At 33.5% G+C, this 23,562-nt stretch overlaps 2 protein-coding genes across 4 annotated transcripts in view; one reads left to right on the forward strand and one right to left on the reverse strand.

Moving 5' to 3' along the window:
* Positions 1 to 23,562, forward strand: part of LOC126738205 (telomere zinc finger-associated protein) — a 69,554-nt gene that overhangs the window by 31,975 nt on the left and 14,017 nt on the right. The window contains exons 2-4 of one of the 2 annotated variants that reach the window (XM_050443418.1): positions 9,537 to 9,723; positions 9,779 to 10,017; positions 17,986 to 18,129. Coding sequence is in view for 1 of the 2 variants with exons in the window: in XM_050443416.1 (XP_050299373.1) it covers positions 10,015 to 10,017 (3 nt within the window). In the remaining variant the exon portion in view is untranslated. The remainder of the gene's footprint in view (positions 1 to 9,536; positions 9,724 to 9,778; positions 10,018 to 17,985; positions 18,130 to 23,562) is intronic. The other variant, XM_050443416.1, reaches the window with a different exon arrangement.
* LOC126738201 (uncharacterized) overlaps positions 1 to 23,562 on the reverse strand; it is a 265,812-nt gene that overhangs the window by 19,746 nt on the left and 222,504 nt on the right. The gene's annotated exons all lie outside the window — the stretch shown is intronic.

A 23,562-nucleotide genomic window follows, 5' to 3' on the forward strand; every position in this document is an offset into this window, starting at 1 on the left:
AATTGTCGGTTTTGGTCCAATGAAACGCCAAACTTTGTAATGCATGGCAAGAGGCAATATTTTCGAAAAGTCATTTAGGATTATTGGACCATACTTTTTTGAAGGATCTCTTAATCAAGAAACGTAGCTTCAAATTTTGGAAAATTTTTTTGAAGAATTGATTTGATCAAAGAATAAATCTTTATTTTCAACACGACGGCTGTCCAGCGCACTCTACTATTCGAGTAGCAAAATGGTTGAATAGAACTTTTCTGAACCAATGGATTAAAACACGCGGCCCAATTGAGTGGCCCTGATTTAACCATTTCTGATTCATATTTATGGGGCCGGCTCAATCAAATTGTTTATTCCGAGCCATTACCAAATGCAGGGAATTACCAAAACAAAGAATTAGAGATGCTTGTAATTCAATTTCCCTTGAAGAAATTAGAAATTCTTTTAAAATGCTTAGGAAAGGTATTGAAAAATGTTTCGATAATGGAAGTAGCTACATTGAAAAAATTTAAAAAAGTAAATAAAATAAAATTTTTTCTTAAATTAGACGTACTATGTACAATTTATTAAAAACATATTTTTGAGGATGGTTTATAACTCTCAGATCAGTGATTTAACTATTAGATAAATAAATTAGTTAGTTTTTCTTTAATAATTAAATATGAATAAAAAGAAAATAATTGGTACACAAAACGTAAAAATCAAAGTAGGCCTATGGTTATGAAATTCGGTATTCGGGCATAATTTTGCATTCTAAACAACTTTTTCTTATAAACTTTCTCATAAAATTTAAAAAATGCTCGTATTAAGACATGCTTGATTTTTAAAAAATAAAAATATGCTAAATTTTATTTTTTAATCAAGCAAGTCTGGATGCCAATCGGTCAAATTTCAGCCCCAAAACTTTTTGCATATTTTACGTATAAATTCGTTCATCCTGGGACACACTGTATAGTTCCCTCTATCAATAATCTATTTTGCGGTTTCTTTCATCAAGTATCAATGTAAACTTCGTTAAATGTAAAAAAAAAACCTTTTGGTCAGTACCCCAAAAAGGACACACTAAATGTATAAATTTAACTAAATACCCAGGATCCAAATCCGGGATGCTCGATTTGGCAACATAGACTAATAATTTTGGCTTGGGATGCTAGAGCTCACTCAGGCCAGCATCCTTTTAGGGTCCGCAAATTTAACATTGGAGTATTTATCTGGTGCGGAGCTATTTACATCTGTGGTATAACAAGCGATTTCTTCCACACGGTCGGAAATACACCTTCTGTAGTGGCGCAGTTAACATGTGGCTAGGTAGGGTAGGATAAATGAAATGCATAATTTCAGAGACAGAAAATTTATACCATCTACTCCAGTGGCTGTAGTTTTAATCTGAAATATAATCTTAAATACTCGAATATCATCTATTGGATGAAAAATAAACCTTGATAGATAATTATTTTGGTTATAAAATTGTAATTGCTCAACATTTTCCGCAAGAGTGGGTACTGAATTTACAAAATGTGTATTAATAATTTCAACGTTTGCGAAGTTTTCTGAAATACTGTTGTTTTTATTAGAAGTTATGTTTAATTTTTTTATATCGGCCCAAAGACCTTTAGGATATTTGTTATCAAATGAAAAAAAATCTTTTCTGTTCTGATAGCTGTAGTATATAACAGCCTCCGACCAACCACTGCACTACAAATCACAAACCAAATCATAGCGATCATCTCACAATTGCTCAATGAATGTAAATATTCTACATTCGCTTTACGTTTAAACACAAATAATACTCCCGGATACGTATAAAAAACTTTATTACAGACTAATTCTGAATCATAATTGAAAACTACTGATAAGATTACGGAATTAAACTTTTAAATAGTCTATACACGGGAAAATGTCTATTTGCCCGAGCCGTAAGACGTCGCGACGTTTATTTCTTTTAATCGACAACTCAACTAACTCTTTTTAATACGTTTTGTTTTGACGAACCAGTCCGGCCTTGAGCAGAATATTTCTTAGAACTCCAGACGCCGACGATAAACACACAGTTCTCTTGGTATTCGTTTTTAAATAATAAAGTTATGCGATTTATGGGTTCATCACGCGTTATTTTCCACATCCTCCCGGGCGGCAGAAATCTCAAGTGGATAGAGTAATTGAATTGGTCGTCTCATCACTAAACCGTTAGAAGTCACAATTTCACATGCCCTAACTTTCTCGTCTCGTCCTATGAAAGTTTTCGTAATTCGAACCATCTTCCACATTAGCCTAGGAAGATTCTGTTCATACAACAGAACCAAATCGCCTACTTGCAATTTCTGTTGCTTTACAGTTACGTTATTGTGAACACTCCTTAATTGTTGTAAATAGTTACATGACCATATTTTCCAGAACTTTGTAAGGATGTCATTCCTCGCTTTCCATGCCTGCAAAATATTGTCCCGTTTAATTATCGGATTTGTCAAATCGATTTGAAATCCACAATAATTTTCTCCCAGCAAAAAATGGCCTGGCGTTAGAATTAACAAATCATCTGGCTCATTACCAATGTATGTTAGTGGTCTTGAATTAATAGTAGCTTCAACTTCAGTCAAAACTGTTTGCAACTCATCAAATCCAATAGTCCGTTTTCCAAGCGACAGTTTTAATGCATCTTTAACTGACTTCACAAGCCTCTCCCAGAAGCCACCCCACCATGACGCTCGTTCCACAATAAATCGCCATTTAATTCTTTGCTGGGCAGCTAATCCTTGAACTTCGTTTTGCCACAAAATTTTTGTAAGCTCGTTTAACTCCAAAGCAGCTCGTTTAAATGTCTTAGCATTGTCGGAATATATAATGTCGGGCACTCCCCTTCTCGAAATAAATCTTCGAAGAGCTCTGATACAACTCTCTGTTGTCAGATCCGGAACCAATTCCAAGTGTATCGCCCTAATAACAGCACAAGTTAACAACATAATATAGACTTTTAATCTCCCATTTTCCTTTATGACATACAATGGTCCCGCAAAATCTACCCCTGTCACTTTAAAAGGCGCAACAGCATCTAATCTACTTCTAGGCAACGGTGCAAAGGGTTCACTTGCCGGTTTTCCTCTTAACCTTTTACATACAATACAAGTCTTTATTATAGCCTTAATCCGTTGCCTTCCTTGGATAATCCAATATTTTTTTCTAACATTAGTTAAGGTAATATTAACCCCGCCATGCCTTACTGCGCCATGAATCCTTAATATTACATGCGTCGTTAAGATAGATTTTTTAGGCAAAATAATCGGATACTTCGTGTCATAAGGTAAGGCTGCCTCCTGTAATCTACTTCCCAATCTTAAAACCCCTTGATCATCCAAAAATGGATTAAGACTGAGAATGCTCGATTGCCTCTCTATAATGTGACCTTTTGATAAAGCACTAATTTCCGCTTTAAAATACTGAGCCTGTATAACCTTAATCCAATAAAATTCACTTTGGATCAGTTCTTCAGCTTTAACCTTTATTGAATCAAATAATGTCTCGTGAAGATTTCGTGACCTTGCTATAAATCTTCTTACATAAGCCGTTATTCTAAGTATTTTATCAAAATTACTGAACTTGTCAAATGGAAATAAGGGCTCTCCGCTAATTCCGTTTACTTCAACTTGAACTGCAAATGCCGAAAAAATACCATGCTGCTCAGGCTCCGTTATCCCATCATTTGGCCAAAACTCTTTGTCTTTCAATAACCATTCAGGTCCGTGAAGCCAAAGTTTCGATTCTACAAATGCTTTCACGTTAATCCCTCTCGATAACAAATCTGCAGGATTTTCAACACCTGGGCAATGTCTCCATTCACCTTTTGTTAATTTTTGGATCTCTGCTACCCGATGGGCAACATATGGTTTCCATTTTGAACTTTTTCCTTTAATCCAATGCATAGAAATCTTGGAGTCTGTCCATAGGAAAATTTCGTCGATATTTTTGCACAAACTTTTTAGTATAAAATCTTGCAACCTAGCAGCACACAATGCACCCGTTAGCTCCAATTTGGGAATCGTTAACGTTTTATCTCCCTTCAAGTTAAGTGGAGCCACTCTATTTTTTGCTACCAGAATATTACAACTTTTATTTTTTTTAGAAGTTGTTACTTTAAGATAGGCAACTGCCCCATATGCTTTGGGGCTAGCATCTGAAAATATGTGCAATTCCGTATGGTCTTTTGAGTAGTCAACAACACATCTTGGAATCCAGTATTCTTTAAGTTCCAATAACTCATTTTCCCACTTAATCCAAACTTCGGTCAATTCGTTTGATAAAATGGAGTCCCAGCCGTACTTTTCAATCCATATTTGCTGCATTAAAATTTTTGCTCTTATTATAAATGGACTTAATAATCCTAATGGATCGTATACTTTTGCAATTGTCTGTAGAACTTTACGCTTCGTTATTCCTTGCTGCCCCGTATGATCCTCGACGGTAGATAATATAGAATTGACATCAATGTTTAGCTGATCTGTAAGAGTACACCACCGTATTCCCAGAACTTTCTTTACAGGATTACTGGCCTTTTCATTATCCATTAAAAGAGTTCTTCTTAAATGCACATTATTAGTAGCCCATTTCCTTAGATTCATGCTAGCTTTCTTCATTATTTCTTGACTTTTGAAATAAAGTTCACTTGCCTCGTCTGACGTGTCTACAGCAGCCACCAAATCATCGACGTAAAATGACCTTGACATGATATCACATATCTTTTTAAAACCTTCATTCTGCTCATCCAAATGTTTGGTCAAAGTAGCTGCCAAGATAAAGGGACTGCTCGTTACACCAAAAGTCACCCTTTTCATGCGAAAACTAACTATTTCTGGTAAGCTTCCATTATCCTCAATTGAGCTTTCGTACCATAAAAACCTTAGTGCATCTCTATCATCCTCATTAATTTCAATTTGCAGAAAGGCTTTCTCAATATCAGCTATTAATGCAACGTTGCCAATTCTAAAATTAATTAGCACTTTTAATAGCAAGGGTACCAAGTTTTCACCTGGTGATAGAAGATCATTCAAAGATGGCATTCCTGGAGCATGGGCAGATGCATCAAATACAACCCTTATTCTTGTGGTATCTTTATCGTATCTATACACCGGCCTGTGTGGCATATAGTAGGCTTTAGGCGAAATAACACAATTAGCACTTTCTGCGCAATCATTCTCAAAATATTCTCGCACAGCCTTATCATACTCTACTAGTCCTCCCATGCGAATAAGCTTTGACGTTAAACTTTTAGCCCTCGAAAGTGCCCCGTTAAAGTTTGACTCCACTACTATATCTTTACTTTTCCAAGGTAGTGCCACAGTATACCGATTCTCGTTAAATTGTATACTTTCTTCTATGTACCTTTTCGTAGAATGGTCCATTACATTAGTATCATTAATCCCAATAGCTTCCAGGTCCCAAAATTTCTTTAGATCAAAATCATCATTCACAGTTTGCACTTGGAAAATATTAGCCACATTCACATTCAATGAAAATCCATATTCACAGCTTCTGCCATGGATAGTCCATCCTAAATAGGTATTCACCGCAGTTTGATATTCTGACAGCTTTTTAATTTCTCCAGTGACTATTTTCCAGTAGTAATCAGCTCCTACTAATACTGATATTCCAGGCAAAACTTGCTCTGCGTTATCTGGACAAATATCAGCCAAACTATGCTCCTTACTAAATTCATTTATAATTGAATTGTTACACGATGGAACAGCAAGTGTATCAAAACAGATTTCTGGTACTTCAATAGCGTTAATCGTTATGTTTTCGTTAGAGTTTACACCTCTTATTGTTAACTTTACTCGATTACACAACCGCGCAGGCGCCAGTTCTTTTTTACCAAAACACATTATAGACAGTTTGTGAGTCCCTTCTATTGGTAAATTCAATTGTCTGGAGACACACTCTTTAATAAAAGTCAACTGACTTCCGCCATCAATAATAAGTCTGATAAAAGTTTTAGATTGTCCACTGTCCTTTTCGTCATATTCCAAAATTTTTACACACTCATTGTCCATTTGATCCTCACTAATAAATGAACTCGCCTTTTCGTTAGCAGATTTTAAATTTTCTCGAGCCGATTTTATTTTGACCACTTGAACAAGAGCGTCTTTCACATTAAATAGTTCCGAATCAATAATTACGTTAGCTTCGTTAACAACCCTCGTGAGCTGAGCGCGACACGCCGTTTTCATCGCAACCTCCATTTTTTTATTACGTTAGTCCGTTACGTTAGTATAGTTTTCAATCCGTTAAAAAAAAAGAGAAAAAGTCCACTAAAAGCTTTCCCGGGTTTCGGCACCAAAATGTAAATATTCTACATTCGCTTTACGTTTAAACACAAATAATACTCCCGGATACGTATAAAAAACTTTATTACAGACTAATTCTGAATTATAATTGAAAACTACTGATAAGATTACGGAATTAAACTTTTAAATAGTCTATACACGGGAAAATGTCTATTTGCCCGAGCCGTAAGACGTCGCGACGTTTATTTCTTTTAATCGACAACTCAACTAACTCTTTTTAATACGTTTTGTTTTGACGAACCAGTCCGGCCTTGAGCAGAATATTTCTTAGAACTCCAGACGCCGACGATAAACACACAGTTCTCTTGGTATTCGTTTTTAAATAATAAAGTTATGCGATTTATGGGTTCATCACGCGTTATTTTCCACAATGAATGCTGAGGTTGAAAAAATGCCGAGGTTCTTAAAAACTGCAAAACTGCAGAACTGATTTTGACCGAAAGGACATTCTGCGATGGAATTACTCTCGACAACATAGTTTTTATTGAAAGAGTTAATTTACCCCTCAGTTTAACACCATTGACGTTATTAACTAGAAATGGAGTTGCTGAAGTTTTTAGGCGAGTCAACATTCGTCTTAACCCGTGAAACGACGCGGATGTTTAAACAGTAAAGGCGAGCGAAACGAGCGAATAAGATCTACCGCTGAGTGGGCTCCGTAATTGGGGAGAACACGCTACATAATCCGTCCTAATTAGTCGAGAAAATCAACACGGGAATTATACCGGTTTATGTGCCGAGAAAAGCCCCGATAATTGGTCTGGGAAATGCTTGCTACCGTAGTTCGGGACCGTCGAGTTTCAGTAGATGAATGAATAGATTCTCGGAATTAAAAGAGATGTAAAATTAACTATCATCAGAAAAAAATTTATAATATACAGATTTCCCAATTACAACCTATATTTTTTTAAAGCATAGAATGAACGTACTAACCCAAGAAATAAGAGAATTCCCCATAACCAAGTAATCAAAGACAAATTTTCTTGATCTTACTTTTACAAATAGAAATGATCTAGTGGTGAGTGAAGCTGTTGACTGTGTTTTTGATAAATCTGTCTATCATAAGCCTTATCATTTTGAATTAACTTAACAATGATAAAGAAAAAACTTTAAAATTTGTACACTTAAGAAATGCAAATTATTTGGCTGCTAATAGTTATTTGTGTGGAGTTAATTGGGACCATGTTTTGAATGTAATTAATATTGATGATGCGGTTTCAGAGTTTAATCATATATTGAATATGGCTATAGCTTTATTTGTGCCTCTTAAGAGAGACCTTGTCTTTTCCCAGTTGGTTTTCAGGGGAGTTAAAGTACTTGATCCAGCAAAAGAAAATTTCACATAAGAAATATCAGACTAGTCATACTGATGCAGACTACGAAGTCTTTTCAGATCTTAGAGTTAGGTGCAAAACTCTAATGAAGACTTGTTACCAGAACTTTATTTCAAACTTTATTTCAAAGTTTCATAACAGGAAAGCAACAAATAGGCTTCCTGATTTGAAGACCTATATAATGGGGAGTTTGCAGGTTGTGAACAAATTGCAGAGGAGTTTGCCAAGTTTTTTTCTACTGTCTATAATGAAGATACTTAATAATGTCTTACCTTCTCGGCAGGCTGGTGTAAACATGACTATTCCAAATCCTAAATTATCTGTTGGATTAATTTTTGATAAGATCTTTCGATTACCCCTTAAACTTAGCGATGGCTATTATTTTTTGAGAAAATGTGTATGTTTCCTCTCTTATACCCTCTTTATTTTATTCAGTAGGTCATTTGACTTGACAATTTTTCCATCCCAGTGGAAACTCAGTTTTATTACGCCTAAAATGTGGTACTGCTAATGAAATGATCAATTACAGGAGTGTGTGCGTACAGTCTGCCATTCCAAAACTTCTATCTATAGTCTTATTTATGACCAAATTAATTTTTATTGCAAAGAACTTCTGTTATGTGGCTTCAGTCGTGGCAAGTCCGCTATTACAAACTTGTTGTTGTATCAAGGTGCTCTGTTGAATGCTTTGGAGAGGGGTGAACAAGTGGATGTAACATATACAGACTTTTCCAAGGCATTTGACAGTGTCAACCCTAGCTTATTACTAGAAAAATTAAGACTTTTTGGCTTTTCAGATTGTTTGGTGGCCTGGTTGGCGAGTTTTCTTTCTGACTGATTTGAGCAGGTACAAATTGGTGATGCTAGGTCACACCTTATCAGTGTGACCTCTGGGGTTCCACAGGGTGGTCATTGTTCTCCTCTGTTGTTCAATATTTTATTAATATTTTGATTTGCTTTGAAAATTGTAATTTTTTGTTTTTTTGCCGACGATTTCAAGTTTTATAGGATGATCAGTTCAGAGCAGGACATGGTTCTCTTGCAAGATGATCTGAATAGATTGTGTGAATGGAGTAATAGTTTGGCTTTGAAAGTGGGTAAATGCAGTTTCATTAGTTTCTACAAAAGAAACAAACAGGCAATTTCCTCCTATACTATAGATAATTTTAATCTTAGGTACACTGAAGTAGTAAAGGACCTTGGTATCTTTTTAGATGAACAATTGAATTTTAAAACCTAGGTGACTACTATTATAACTAAAGCATCTAAGGTCTTTGGTTTTGTCCTGTGCAATTATAAAGACCTTTCGGTTAAAACTTGCAAAAGGCTGTACATATCACGTGTTGTCTCTTTGTTGGAGTATGAATCAATTTGGTCTCCTGTTTACATAAATAATTGTATGATACTGGAGAGAGTTCAAAATTATTTTTTACGATTCTGCCTTTATAAACTTCGCATTCCAGTTCCTGATGACCATTGTTATGATGAAGCAATGAACTTGCTGAATATGTGAAGTTTACTTAAGAGACGCACTGAGAACGATTTAATGTCTATTTATAAAGTTTTGAATGGCCTTGCGATTTGCCCGAACTACTTAAAAAAATTTCATTTAATATTCCACACCGTAATCTGAGGGTAAATCGATTGTTTTCTTTGCCTCATCATCGTACCAACTATGCTATGCACTCGCCTGTCGAAAGAACCTTGAGGCTAGTAATATTAGTAGTACTAATTTTGCACTGTTAATTATTCAGATTTTGAGAGATTATTATTACTACTTGTAAAACAGTTTAATTATCCTTGGTATTAAGATTAAGTCTGATAATTATTGTTAATTAGTGGTTAGGTAGTCTAGTTTTTATTTCTTTTTCAGAAATATTTATGTTTTTTTGTAATGGTGTATTGGTTAAATAAATAAATAAAAATTCGAGACGTTTAATCCAGATGTAGAACCAAAAGACTTCTATCTGAAGAGCTTGATAGGCCACGTGAAACAAGAACAAAAAACAAAGAACAACCAGCCTTAGATATGGCCTTGTTTGCCTTTGAAGACATCATTGGTAAGTCTTGAAAAATAATTACACCCCTCGAAATACTTCCCATTCTCTTACCCAGGTAGTCATTCAGCAGTTGGAAACTTCTTAATAAAACTCTTCGGATACCTGGTCACCGAGCAATAAGTACAAAAGAAAATCCAGCAAGAGATCGAGCAAGCTGTGGTCACAAAGGGATATCAATCAGCATATGTGACAGAAATCAGCTGGTTTATACTGAAGCTGTTATCTATGAAGCTATCAGGTTGATAGCTTCGCCTATTGTTCCTATGATGGCCAATCAGAGTAGTCCTAATAATGGTAAGTAATAATAAAATAAATGATCTTAAAATGAAATTGCAGAATAAAAGGCAATTGAGGGGATGGAAGGAAAGTGAGTAAAAAAAAATTTACTTTCTGAATTATAACTTTGTTTTAAAATGGTTATCAATTGCCTTAGTTGAATCTAAAGACTATAAGTCATTTGGAAACAAAGAGGATTTTAACCTTTTAAAAATTTTGGGAATATACCTGCGCTAAATAATACTTAAGACGTTACAGATTAAATAATTTTCATAATACTCATAGAATCATAGAGGTCCTTTTGTAATAAGGGCACCTGCGCATTTTATAAGATTTAATATAAAATTCTAATAAATTGTAAGACTTTTTATGGGGGATTATATAAGGATGACATGAATAAATTTTAAATAATATCTGCTTAATTTTGTATCTACTTTTATATTGTGTAGACGATGAAAATAAATATGAATAAAATATTGTTTAAACTTGATCAAGTTTTAAAAATGTTCAAAAAAATTAATTTCTTTATTTTTTATTAATTTAATTGTTTTTTTTTAGATAGATGTTCATAAATTTTATTAGAAAATATATAAAAAAGAAAAATTATTAGGCCAGTTTTTAAAAATTTTCTGAAAAAATTACTCATGCGTTTTTTTATAAAAATATGTAATTTCTATGTTTTTTCTTTTTTCTTTGTAATTAGAAAATTTCTAGTAAATCTATAGAATTTGTATTGAAAAATGTTTTATTTTCAGTAAAAATTTATTTTCCATACTTTGCTATACATTTATAGAAAAAGTGTTTACTTTTCATATTTTAACATAAAAATGACAAATAATTCAATTTCCATAAAATAATAAATATTTTATTAATGACATGTTTCTCAAAAAAAAATCTTCGAAAATTTTCGAATTTTTGTTAAAATTAACCCAAATAAATTTTCCTTTTCTATATATTTCTCAATCGGAAAGCTCTACGTAAAGGGAAACAATTAAGAAAACATAATTGCCAATTACATTAATAAAAACTATAAAAAAAATCACATTAACAATTTAAAATTCAAAAAGCCAAATAAAAATCCCAAAAAAAATATTAATATTAAATAAATCAATTAAAAATCTGTGTGTGTTAAAATTGTATACAGACTTAATAAAGTAATGATGTTTCCTCCTAGTTTTCCCAAATGCCGATTCCCAAATTGTCATTTTTCCGAATCACCATTTTTCCTGAGAGTACTATTATCCATCAGTCATTTTTCCGAATGCTATTTTCACTAGGTACTCATTACCTGAATAATTTTTTCTCGAAACCATTTTACCTTTTACCAATTATTTCTAACAATTTATTTCGAATAATAGATCCGGTAATAAAATTTAATTCACGGTAAGGTTAGGTTGGGTTGGCATCATTAAAAAAGACTATAAAGCTTAACAGATATTCATTCGAAAAAAGAAACCCAAGGAATCAACCCCTTGTCGCCCCGGGAATGCTTGATATACACAACGACGTCGATAAAAACCCGATGATTCCCAAGAGCAATTAAAAATAAATGCTAACCAACGATGTATTGGCCTTTCATTTGCGAAATTGAATAAACGGTAAATAAATGGGCGACGACTTTAAATATTTATATGGCGTACTCTTTGCATGCACCAACGAAGATAGGATGGTGCAGCGACGGGACAACGGAAAGCCTAAGGACTTTCGTATCGTATATGCACATATGTGCCAATAGAAGAATGACGAGACGGCCAATAAAACTTGACTTACTCGCATAACGTACAGGAAATGTGTTTTAGACAAATTAATCGTGATTTTATTATATTCTCTATGGTCGAACACAGCGATTCTGATATAGACCTCAAGAGTCTATATTACGAACGTCTTTTTTGGCTGAAACCGAATTTATTACCTAACAACTTTGTTTGAGTTCAACATGGCACATGCGCAAGGGTGGTGTTTTGTTTACAAACGTATACATCGATTCTCTGTTGACAAATCGAAAACATTTGTGAGACTTTTCTGCGACAATTTTGTTTTGTTTGCAAATTTAAAAACTTTTCAAGTTCCTTCTCAGGTCGGTAAAGATCAAAAAGTCTGTGTTTTGTCTGCGACGACAAGTTGTGTGGACGCGTGTGCGTGCCAAAGCAGTAGGAGAAGGAGAATGTACAATTTCTATCAAAATTAAGTGTGTTTTTCTGTTGTTATGTAGTGATTAATAAATACTAGTGTATTTTTCTAAACATGTCGAGGGACAAGAAGTGGAATACACAAAATACATGCAAGTTAATGGAACTTTACAGGGAGCATCCGATATTATGGGACCCTAAAAATAAAGATTATAAAAATCGCTACAAGAAAGCCGATGCATTAAAGGAAATTTCTTTATAGCTAAATGTGCCACTAAATGATGTTGACAAAAAAAATAAGAATATTAACAAGCAGTATGCTAGAGAAAGACAAAACTATAAGGCTGTGGTAGGAATCACCTGTTGCTAAAAATCTTAAAGTGATTGCTAACCTTTCTGTTACAGTTATAGAATTTTCTAAAGTTAGTATGTCTTTTTGCAACTGCAGGATCAACAAGAACAAGGACCAAAAAATATGTTGAAGCTTGATCAAATCTCACCATTTAGTCCAATATCATCTGCGCGCAGCTGAACTAACAATTTGTCTATCGAACAACTTTCTCGCATTTTTAGGCTTGGTCTAATCCAAAAACGTTTGGGTTTTGTTTTAGCAACCTGGGATGATGATGAGAGCAGAAAAAACCACTTGCGGCTAGCAATAAATCTTCAGTTAATTTTTTTCCAACACTAATCACAACAACAACGTCACCAACTGAATTTTATTTTTATATTTTGTTGTTCTGGTGTGGACAGTTTGTCTCAATTTTGTTTTGTCTTCTGACGACAAATTTAGTCGCCGGTTTGTCGTGTTTTTGTTTCAGAATTTTGTTTTCGTTTTGTCTGCTTGGTCTGGACCTGGCATTAGATAAATGCCATTAGTACCACGAGTTCATAAACGGTAATATTGTTTCTAACTTAAAGCATAATCTATTATTTATTAAATATTTATCATGTAAATATTTTTTGACGACGTCACTGGGAAAGATTTCTAGTATCAAGCGGCGTTGCGATGTTGTTGCTTTTTTCTCTAATATACGTTATCTACATCATTTAACTTTAAATGTTAACTTCATTATAGAGTATGTTATCATATTTTATAAACAAAAAAATGCTTCATATATTATTAAACAGGAATAGTATTGTTTTACGCCTATTAAAATAAGTGACAAATTTTTATGATATTCAACCTTTCAACGTTTTAAGTGTTTCGATTTAAAAACCACCAATGAATGATGGAACTCCGATATTCAATGTAAAGACATGATAAGTTTTAAGTGTTCATCAAGCTATATAATGATAATGAAATAATGTTTGCGTCTAATTGTATAATCCAAAAAATTATTCTGAAACTATTAATAAAATTTTAAAAGGTATTCATCACACTATAACTAATTAAGCAAATTGTAGCTAAATTTATATTTAATTTCCGAAATACTTGTGATCTACTGAATACTCTACTCTCACGAAATGTTGCAAACGCAAATTCGAAAACACAGGCGCATAGGTAAGCGATGTGGTACGTGATACGAACGTGTACAATGCAAACTCGGAAACTGCCTATGTATCTTTGCCCAAAACGAAAAAAACACACAAACCAACGTCCACAAATATCGTTCTCCCTTATCAGCACAAACCAGTAATACTAATAGTAATTACGGCGAAATGCGCGGTAGTCAAAACCGAAAATCAAACATATCGGAATTAATAATTTTAATTAGCACACTCGGGCCGGCCGAATTCAGACAGATTTTGTGGTAATTTGTTAAATTTTTGATGCGTCAGGCCGATCGTATGAAAAATCTGACCAATAAGGGTGGGTTCTAGCGAAAACGGTAGCAAGGTTTGGGTATTTTATTTATTTAGACATGTTCTGCAGACCCCTCAAATTTGAATTTCTCTTTTCATATTTAGGGAACTTCCAGTTATTTAGCACTTTCTGATATCATCGTCAATGATGAAAGTTTACTAACTGCGGAATGATTCACTTTTCAGTTTTTCAAAAATTCACTTTGTGTGTGGAACAAGATAATTTTGAACAAGAATTTATCTATAAGTAATTAACTTTCAGACTTAGTTTACGACCTATCCAGGATCCGTCTGTAAATGTTTGGTTGCAAACCTACAAAAATGCACCTCATATCCTAAAAACAGGGCGAAAAATTCGTTCGAAATGAATGCAAATAGGTAAATCAAACCCTTCTCACTTCCGAACCTTTAAATTAAAAGGAATTTTAAATAGCATTAAACTGATAGTCTTGTAATATATATACCATAACCTAGAATCTACTCATATGCAGAGATTTATTTCTCTGCTGCAGGTTTAGAATATGTCTCAAGTCATAAATGAATTAACTTGGGGTGTTTTAAAAGAAAATACATCTCTTTTGGGCCTAATAGATTGTTCCGATAAAAAAATCTTAGTAGGCAGTAATGCTGATTCGACTTTGCAGATGTCATACCTGTTTTTATTGGTATACAGGAACTTTAAAAGTTTTGAAAAAGACGACTTTTATAATCATTTAATTAATTCACATTTCGATAATATATTTTACTTGACAAATATTAATGACAAGATTGAGGTTTTTAAGGTTTATATTCTTAGTCTTTTCGATAAACATTCACCATATACGTAGAAAACAAAATAACAAAACGGAAGAGTCCCTCCTTTAAAGGATTATAGACAATATCTCATGCTTTAAAGAAATAGGGCTTTTTCAAATATAAAAAGGAAAAACAGCAAATAATTGGAAAAACTACTTCGGAACCAAGTTACAATAGCCATTGACCGAGAGAAGAAGTGCTACCTTGATCAAACACTGCGTCAGGGTAAATGTAAAAAAAACTGGAACGTTCTGTACAAGCTTAATATTCATTCAAAACCTCCTAATGCAATTCCTGTCTATTTAGCGGATCCTGAAACCATCAATAATTTTTTCCAAGATGCTCCAAGTCCAGGCATTTTATCTCCAAAATAAAAAGGAAGGAGTTGAACATTTTGAGATTCAACATCTATCTCTTGAGGAAGTTAGGGAGGCTTAATTTCCTATAAAATTTGCTACAGATGGTATAATCCTGGATATGCTGCTACACTGTTGTTTATTTATTCTCCCACTTATTTAGCATCTTGTTCACTGCTATATAGAATTGTCTAGTTTTCCATACGCTTGAAAATCTTCATTCCTACTTCCAATGGGTTCAATCTGTGTTCAGAAGGGACTACAGATGCTCCACTGCTCTCCTAAAGGTAATGGATGACATCTTGCAAGCGACTGGCCGTAATTAACAACTTTAGTATTATTGAACTATTCCAAAACCTTTGACAAACTAAATCATCAATCATTATTGGCGATCTTAAGCTATTTGGGGTTTGGAAGAAATGCGCGTTGCCTTATCAAGGAGTTTGACCAGACGAACACAGTCGATGAAAATCAATGGTCAGTTGTATTCGTGTTTGTTAAAGGATAGATGTGACGTGCCACAAGAGTCCATCCATGGACCTTTGTTCTCTATTTTATATACTTTGCAATTATCTTTTTATTTCAGATACTTATTGCTCCATATATTGGTGACACAAAAATTTACTTGTTACTTTTACCTGATAAAATTGAAGAAGCTAACGAACGTATTTTTTGATATCTAGCCCTGCTTCCCAGAGGTACAAAAATTCCTTGCACCCATGAAAAAGTTTTGTTAAATTAATTGCTTTACTAAAGAAACTTTTTTATGAAAATCTCTCTCTTTCAGGATCATCTCTTTCAAGGCAGATGTCTTAATTTGTCGGACAGCTGTAGAGCTTTGCTCTAAAAATGAGATTGTTATCCTTGTTTCAGAAAATACCGATATATTGGTTTTGGCACTACATCATTGCAACCAAACCAACTTGTATTCTCTTCGCCCTGGAAAGGCTGGAATAGATAATAAGGTCACAAATATGCAAAAATTACAAAATTGCGGCTCCGTTAAAGACATAATTTTGTTTTTGCACGCAGTTTCAAGATGCGATCCAACATAATTTATCTTTAATAAAATCTTAAAAGGGCTTCAAGGTTTCAACGGCTTACTTCATTTTATTCCGAAGACTCGTTAAAACCTAACCTAAAGTCGGCATTACGAGGTGTGACAATTAAGTAATGAGACTCCATAAAAATCGTTTATTCAAAAATTATTCTACAACTCTGCCATCTCCTTCAAAGTAGTCCCCTTGGGCAGCTATACAACGATTCGACTGGGATGTCCGCCAGTACCCTCGTTACAGCAGCTTGGATGTCCGTAATCGATTCAGAATGGGTACCTTTAACCACCGATTTTGTTCTAGGGAATAAAAAAAAGTCACAGGGTGACATATCGGGCGAATAAGGTGGCTGCTGCAACACGGCGATCCCTTTAGGGGCCAAATACTGGGACACGCTGAGGGCGGTATGGCACGACGCGTTGTCATCCCAAAATCGTCGGTTAAAATTTGTCTCACTGTCTCACGATTAATACCTAGTTCCGAGGCTAACATTCGGACTGTTAAACGCCGATCTTCAAGGATTAGGGCGCGTACACGCTGCGGATGCGCGTCAGTCCGCACCTCGACCGGTCTCCCTCGTCTTTCACGCTTTCTCGCCCCTTCATAAACTCTTTATGCCATCGAAACACCTGGGCACAACTAAGAGCACTATCACCATGCACTTTTACAATTTTAGTGTACGTTTCCGAAGCTGTTTCGCCCAATCCGGCGCAAACTTTTATTGCGACGCGTTGCTCTAGATTTGGTTTTTGCATTTTTGTGACAAGCACCACCAACACACGTCTAATCAACACGACACAGCAGGCGAACTAAACAAGCTAGAGCGATGGTCAATGTATCAATGGAGAGGGAAGGGATGCCGGGATGAGGTAAGAGAATGTTAAGGTCGCAGGTTTACCACAAGCGCGGCAACAAAATCAGTCTCATTACTTAATTGTCACACCTCGTATATAATTTTATCTATTAAACTTATATAATTCCAAAAAAAGTCTAAACGAACTACAGTATATCATGTATCCTAGAGTAACTTCGAGGCAGGTTACTCTCAGGTCAGTTTAATCTAGCCATATTATTACCTCCAATGGAAAAATATACAAAACAACATTTACTGAGAGTGTATTCATTTGATAGATTATACTTATTTTGAAATTATCAGCGATTATTAATTTAGTTGTACTTTTTTAAGGTTCACGAATGCCTGGGCAATGACATGGATCCTACTGAATGTGGTTGGATAAAAGATGATAATGGTGACCCGTGAATACAGTAGAAGAAACAGCAACTGCAGATCATTTAAAACAAGTATTTTGTAATTTTAAAGAAAGTGCCTGTAAGCGAAATTGCTCATGCAAGAAATTAAGCATTAGATGGGTCTCCAAAGTGTGGCCAATGTTACTGAATAATTGAGAGAAGTCGTTTATTTTCTCAAAGAGACCTAGATTCAGTAATCTAAAGGGAAAAGATTCAGTAAACTACACAAAGTCTCGGTGTCAAAAGTATTTATTAATTCTAACAGTAGGTTACATGTGTTTCGCTCATATTAAGAGCATCCTCGGACCTTAAAAATCGACTACAAACAGTACCTGCTTTACGGTCACATTATTTATACACACACACTCTCATTTTTAAGGTCTGATGATGCTTTTAATATGAGCGAAACACGTGTACCCTACTGTTAGAATAAATAAATACTTTTGAGACCGAGACTTTGTGTATTGAAGTGTGAAAATGCCGGATTTGTAGTTGAAGAAGGAGAAATTTTTACAGTTTTTATTGTATTCATTTGATAGATTATACTTATTTTGAAATTATCAGCGATTATTAATTTAGTTGTACTTTTTTAAGGTTCACGAATGCCTGGGCAATGACATGGATCCTACTGAATGTGGTTGGATAAAAGATGATAATGGTGACCCGTGAATACAGTAGAAGAAACAGCAACTGCAGATCATTTAAAACAAGTATTTTGTAATTGTAAAGAAAGTGCCTGTAAGCGAAATTGCTCATGCAAGAAATTAAGCATTAGATGGGTCTCCAAAGTGTGGCCAATGTTACTGAATAATTGAGAGAAGTCGTTTATTTTCTCAAAGAGACCTAGATTCAGTAATCTAAAGGGAAAAGATTCAGTAAACTACACAAAGTCTCGGTGTCAAAAGTATTTATTAATTCTAACAGTAGGTTACATGTGTTTCGCTCATATTAAGAGCATCCTCGGACCTTAAAAATCGACTACAAACAGTACCTGCTTTACGGTCACATTATTTATACACACACACTCTCATTTTTAAGGTCTGATGATGCTTTTAATATGAGCGAAACACGTGTACCCTACTGTTAGAATAAATAAATACTTTTGAGACCGAGACTTTGTGTATTGAAGTGTGAAAATGCCGGATTTGTAGTTGAAGAAGGAGAAATTTTTACAGTTTTTAGCCTAAATGTAAAAAGAAAGAAAATTTTTTAGGAAAAAAAAATGTGTGACTCTAGTAACTTGAAACTAAAATGTTTGATTTATTTTGAAATACCCATTATCCAAAAAATATACCTATGTTATTTTTTAGGTGGCAATTTTTCTTTTAGTTCAAAAGATGCATTTTATCAAGCTTAGAAAATGGTTCCTTGGTTTCTGGCATGATAGCATAATCGGACCGTATAAATTGGTATTATAATCTATAGTAAAAGAAAAGGTAAAGGATGTCATGGATTTTTTGTGGACACAGCAAGATGTTAATTTAAATGCCATGTTTCTTCTATCAGATGGTTAACCACTGGTGAAGTTTTTTGAAATTGGAAAGATCCTAGAACAATTGAGTATTTGATAAAAGACAACTTCTGTAAAACCCAGTTACTTAATGACGCTGAAAATACATATTGAAGTACAATTTTAATATTCGTATATTCGCAGTGTAGCTTTCAGTTTTCTAAAAATCCTTGCATGTGTAGTCTTCTCTAGATATGTACCAGCATATAGTGCCCACTAACAAATTCCTATATTCTCTCCTTACTTTCTAGTATAATTTAAGTAAATATTTATACATATTGATGGCTCTCTCTATAATATTTATTTATAATAAATTATTTCAAATATGAAATTTTACAAAAATGATATAGACAGATTCTTATCTCTAACACAATATATATATTTAAAGTGGTCATCATCAGGTTTTTCCTCGGAATTTTTAACACTAGATTTCTTATAATAAATAATAATAGGTCGGGAGTTGTATCGGGAATCATATATGTTGGGAGTTGTACTTTAATAATACTGGCTAGTAATGAGCAATATGCAATAGATTAATCGCTAATCCTCAATAAATATTTGCAATTAATAAATGCGTCTAGAGTCACAAGATATATTCAAATAAAATTACTGATATTCAAAGAAATTACATTAGTCTACTTAAACCTGATACTGCAGCATCAACCAAAGTAACACTCTGTGATTAAATTAAAATTAGGGCCCATAAAAAAACTAATTTTATTTAAATATAAATTATTAACGCAGAATTTTTTATGTAATAATAAATGTTTAAGCTACCCTTTTACACGTTGCAAATTTAAACGAAATAAATAAAATATGCAATTTAGAATATAATTTAAATTATTGAACCTAAAAGGTTTTTATGATTAATATGTACGCACGCACATAAAAAATAAATAATCTATAATGGCAACCGCCGAATTGCTTTTTGTTTACCACACAGTATGTACATATACCATGAAATAAAGAAATTAATAACCAAATTGCCAGAGTAGCTGGCGGGAACCTCACGTAATTGTCCTATAATATTGATACTATCGCTAATTAACGTACAATGTACTTGAATTATTAATGATTTTTTTTTCACCGATGAGCGTTTACTAGACGAGGTATTTTTAATTGGAAAAACGATTATTCGTGGGACTCTGAAAATCCACATGCTCTAAAGGAACAACATTTTCAGCATGAATTTACGGTAAATGTTTGGTGTGTTGCGATATCTGGTTTTTTTAATGGTCTTTTTGAACTTCCTCCTAGTCTGAACAGAGCCCTCTATTTAAACTGAAATTGAACAACCCACTACTACAAGATCTACCACTAGCCATAAGGCGGAACATGTGGTTTAGTGCCACCTAGAAGTCCAGACTTAAACCCTTTAGACTTTTCAATATGGGCACACATGAATGACATGGTTTACAAAGATACAATTAATTCCATCAAAGAATTACGACAGAAAATTCAAGAAGCTGCAAAAATTATCAAAAATAATCGACAAATATTATTTAATATTCAAAGATCTTTAAGGAGACGCCTTACAAAGTGTATTGAAGTGGAAGGCGGGCATTTTGAACATTTACTTTGAAGTTTTCTTTTAATATTGTTACTGATTGTTATTTGTTGTCTTTACTGTTGTTACCCAGCATAGTAGTAATTTAAAAGAATAAATTCTTATTAAGCCAATGTAATAACGGTTCGAAAACGAAACATCCATGTTCATTCATAAACTTCGGCAATTTCTTTCCACATGGCAGTAGTAGTTGTTGGCATCGAACTAGACATTAATACTTGCCAAATTGTTTGACATACTTCTTTTATAATGTGTGGTACTGTACTGAATCCCATACGGTAACTAAAAGCCAGAGATCTAAACGAATTAGCGGTTGCTAAGAATCTAAAACAAAATATAAATGTTTTTTATTAAAAGAATATTCCCTCGTTATTTGATAAGCATACAACGTCAAGAAAATAAACAATAAAAAATTTTTTTTTGAAGTATGATATTGTGAAAACAGCATGGGGTAAATTACTAACCTATTTTTTGAATGCGCAAAAATGCCAAAAAGTGGACAACCGGCTACTAAAATCGCGAAATGGAAATATGAACGTGAAATGGAATTCCCCTTACCATATTTGAAAGCACGTCAAACAGATACAAATCTAGGTGGAACAACCTATTAAAGAATCCAGTAATGACGCAAATCAAGAAAAAAATGATCCTGGCACATCTGAATCGACTGTTACGAAAAATATGTCTAAGCATAGTCGGGTGTCAAAACCATCTCGAAAACTTTATGAGGAATATTATGAGGGAAATTGCTGATTTTTGAAAATCCAGAAAATTCAGTGCAAGATCAGCCTGCCTTGGATGAAATAAAGAGGAATTTTTTACGCTGAATGTTTAAAATGCAAATAACTTAAAAACTTATAGAGTTACATGAAATAAACAAGAGTACCTTTTTTATTCAAAATTGAACTGCCTTTTAGATTTTCTAGTCGTTTTAGCCATAACATATTAGGCTAAAAAGATATGTTGTAATTTACCTAACAGGGTGTAACTAACGCTCTGTTTAAATAATGCTAAATTCACCACAAAATTCGTAATTTTTATGTCAAAACACATAAAGTCGCCCATTTTTAACACGATACTGCGTAAAATCACAAAATTATTAAGAAATTTCAAATTAAAATTCCAACTTTAAATACCCTGTATCTCGTAAACCTGCAATATTTGTATAAGACATGTTAAGCTCAATCGCCATATTTTGGTGTGTAGTATCTCCAGTTCAGAGATTGCCCATTCTTAATGATTCACCCTGTATATATATAAAACAAAAATTGTAATTTCCCCTATACCCCATTACTCGATTTGCAATAAAATCAATAACACAAAAGTAATTAAAACAAATTTAATTAGATTAAAAACGATTGCAAATTGGTTATGAATATTTTATCGACAGGCTTCTGCGAAATTTTATTAAAATTTTCATCCCAGGTCTGTGCAAACGCGCGCCCCCCTCCTCTATTTTCTGTTATTAAACAAATCGCAATCGGACTATTTCGAATTAAATTTTCAAACGACCGACGAAAATAAATATGATTTGGAAAATTGGAAATGATAAGTCGGCCCCCTAATAACAAGCCGGCATACAAATACAAACAATTAGCGTAATAGGACTTCGAAATGAATTAAACGATCAAATCGTTATTATTTAATGTTGGTCTGGGCCGCGGTGTTTGCTTGTTATGGGAAAAAATTGGTTAGAAATTGCAATATTAAAATAAGTTAATATAAATGGTATATATGGTTAAACGCAGTACAATTGAGTTTATGTGTGTATACAATTTTTATATGAAAGGTTTCCATATGGCTGACATCTACTATAATTAATATATAATTATGCATGTATGTATAATCGTAAAATTATTGTTAATATAGGTTTTTATGTAGACTCAGATTAAGTGTCTAGCATACGCATAGTTTAATTTATCTTCAATAATTAACTGGCTAGAGGGTTCTATTAAAAACATAGAAACAGTTATATTAAAATGTATGAGTGATATAAATGATCATAGCTTCACAGTGAACATTTGGATGATGGTCAGAATGAGGTGGTTTCTATAAATGCTACTTTCTGTGTACAGTCATATACATATATTTGACAAAATGGAGGATAAGAATATTTTAAATTAATTCTCAAGTGACTTGTGGCATAAGAAATCCTTAATAAGAAGAATTTAATAGAATAACAGAGTAGTAAGAGCAAGAGTTCTTTGTTTATTTAAAAGTCTGCAAAATCAGTCAAAATAAAAACCTGAGAACTAATAAGTTTCAAGATATGTAAATAAAAGTTTAAGAACGAACTAAAATCAAATTCAAATTCTTGAAACAAAAGACCGATCGAGTGTCTGTCCGTTTTGTTGTAAATAATTTTAAGGATATATCTTTGTGTAAGATTGAGAATATCTATTATATATAATTATGCTCCTTCCCATACAGGTATACCACATCTCTTAACAGATTCTGCAAGAAAAATTTACAGCAATTTCAGAACCTTAATAGGTATGCAATTTCTAATCTGGTAAAATGTGTAGACTAGTTTACGGAGTTTGTGCTTTCTATATGCTTAACCCATTTCATTTTCTGATCCATTGTAACAACTTTTCACATTGACATGGTGTCTCTCTGTTTAACATTCCAGAGTATGAATGTCTATACTATCAGTCTGCTAATTATGTGAGTCAACTAAAACGTATAAACTTTGTTTTTTCTATGTTCACATTCTTCAATGCTTTCTTAACCATTCACAAACTTTCGCAAATTCAGTTTTAACTAATTCTACTGTTGTATTCCAGGTATCTTCCTGTAGGAGAAGCGCTGTATCATCACCATATGATTTAAGTTTGCTTCAAGTATTTATATTTAGCAAATCATTGATATACCACGAAAACAGAAGCGGCTCTATTACAGTTTGCTTATTTTTAATTTTCACTCACTGCTGCCAATAGCTATATAAGATTAAAGATTCTTGGCCCTACATAAGAAATATGACGCTAATATATTGTAAAATCCACCTTAGTCAAAAAAACATGTTCTCTCTTGACATAGAGTATTATTAAGGCGTTGGGATAGAATCTTATAAATGTTATTCTTCATAAAGTTA

Source organism: Anthonomus grandis, chromosome 7 (genome assembly GCF_022605725.1).
Source record: "Anthonomus grandis grandis chromosome 7, icAntGran1.3, whole genome shotgun sequence".
Taxonomy (NCBI): domain Eukaryota; kingdom Metazoa; phylum Arthropoda; class Insecta; order Coleoptera; family Curculionidae; genus Anthonomus; species Anthonomus grandis.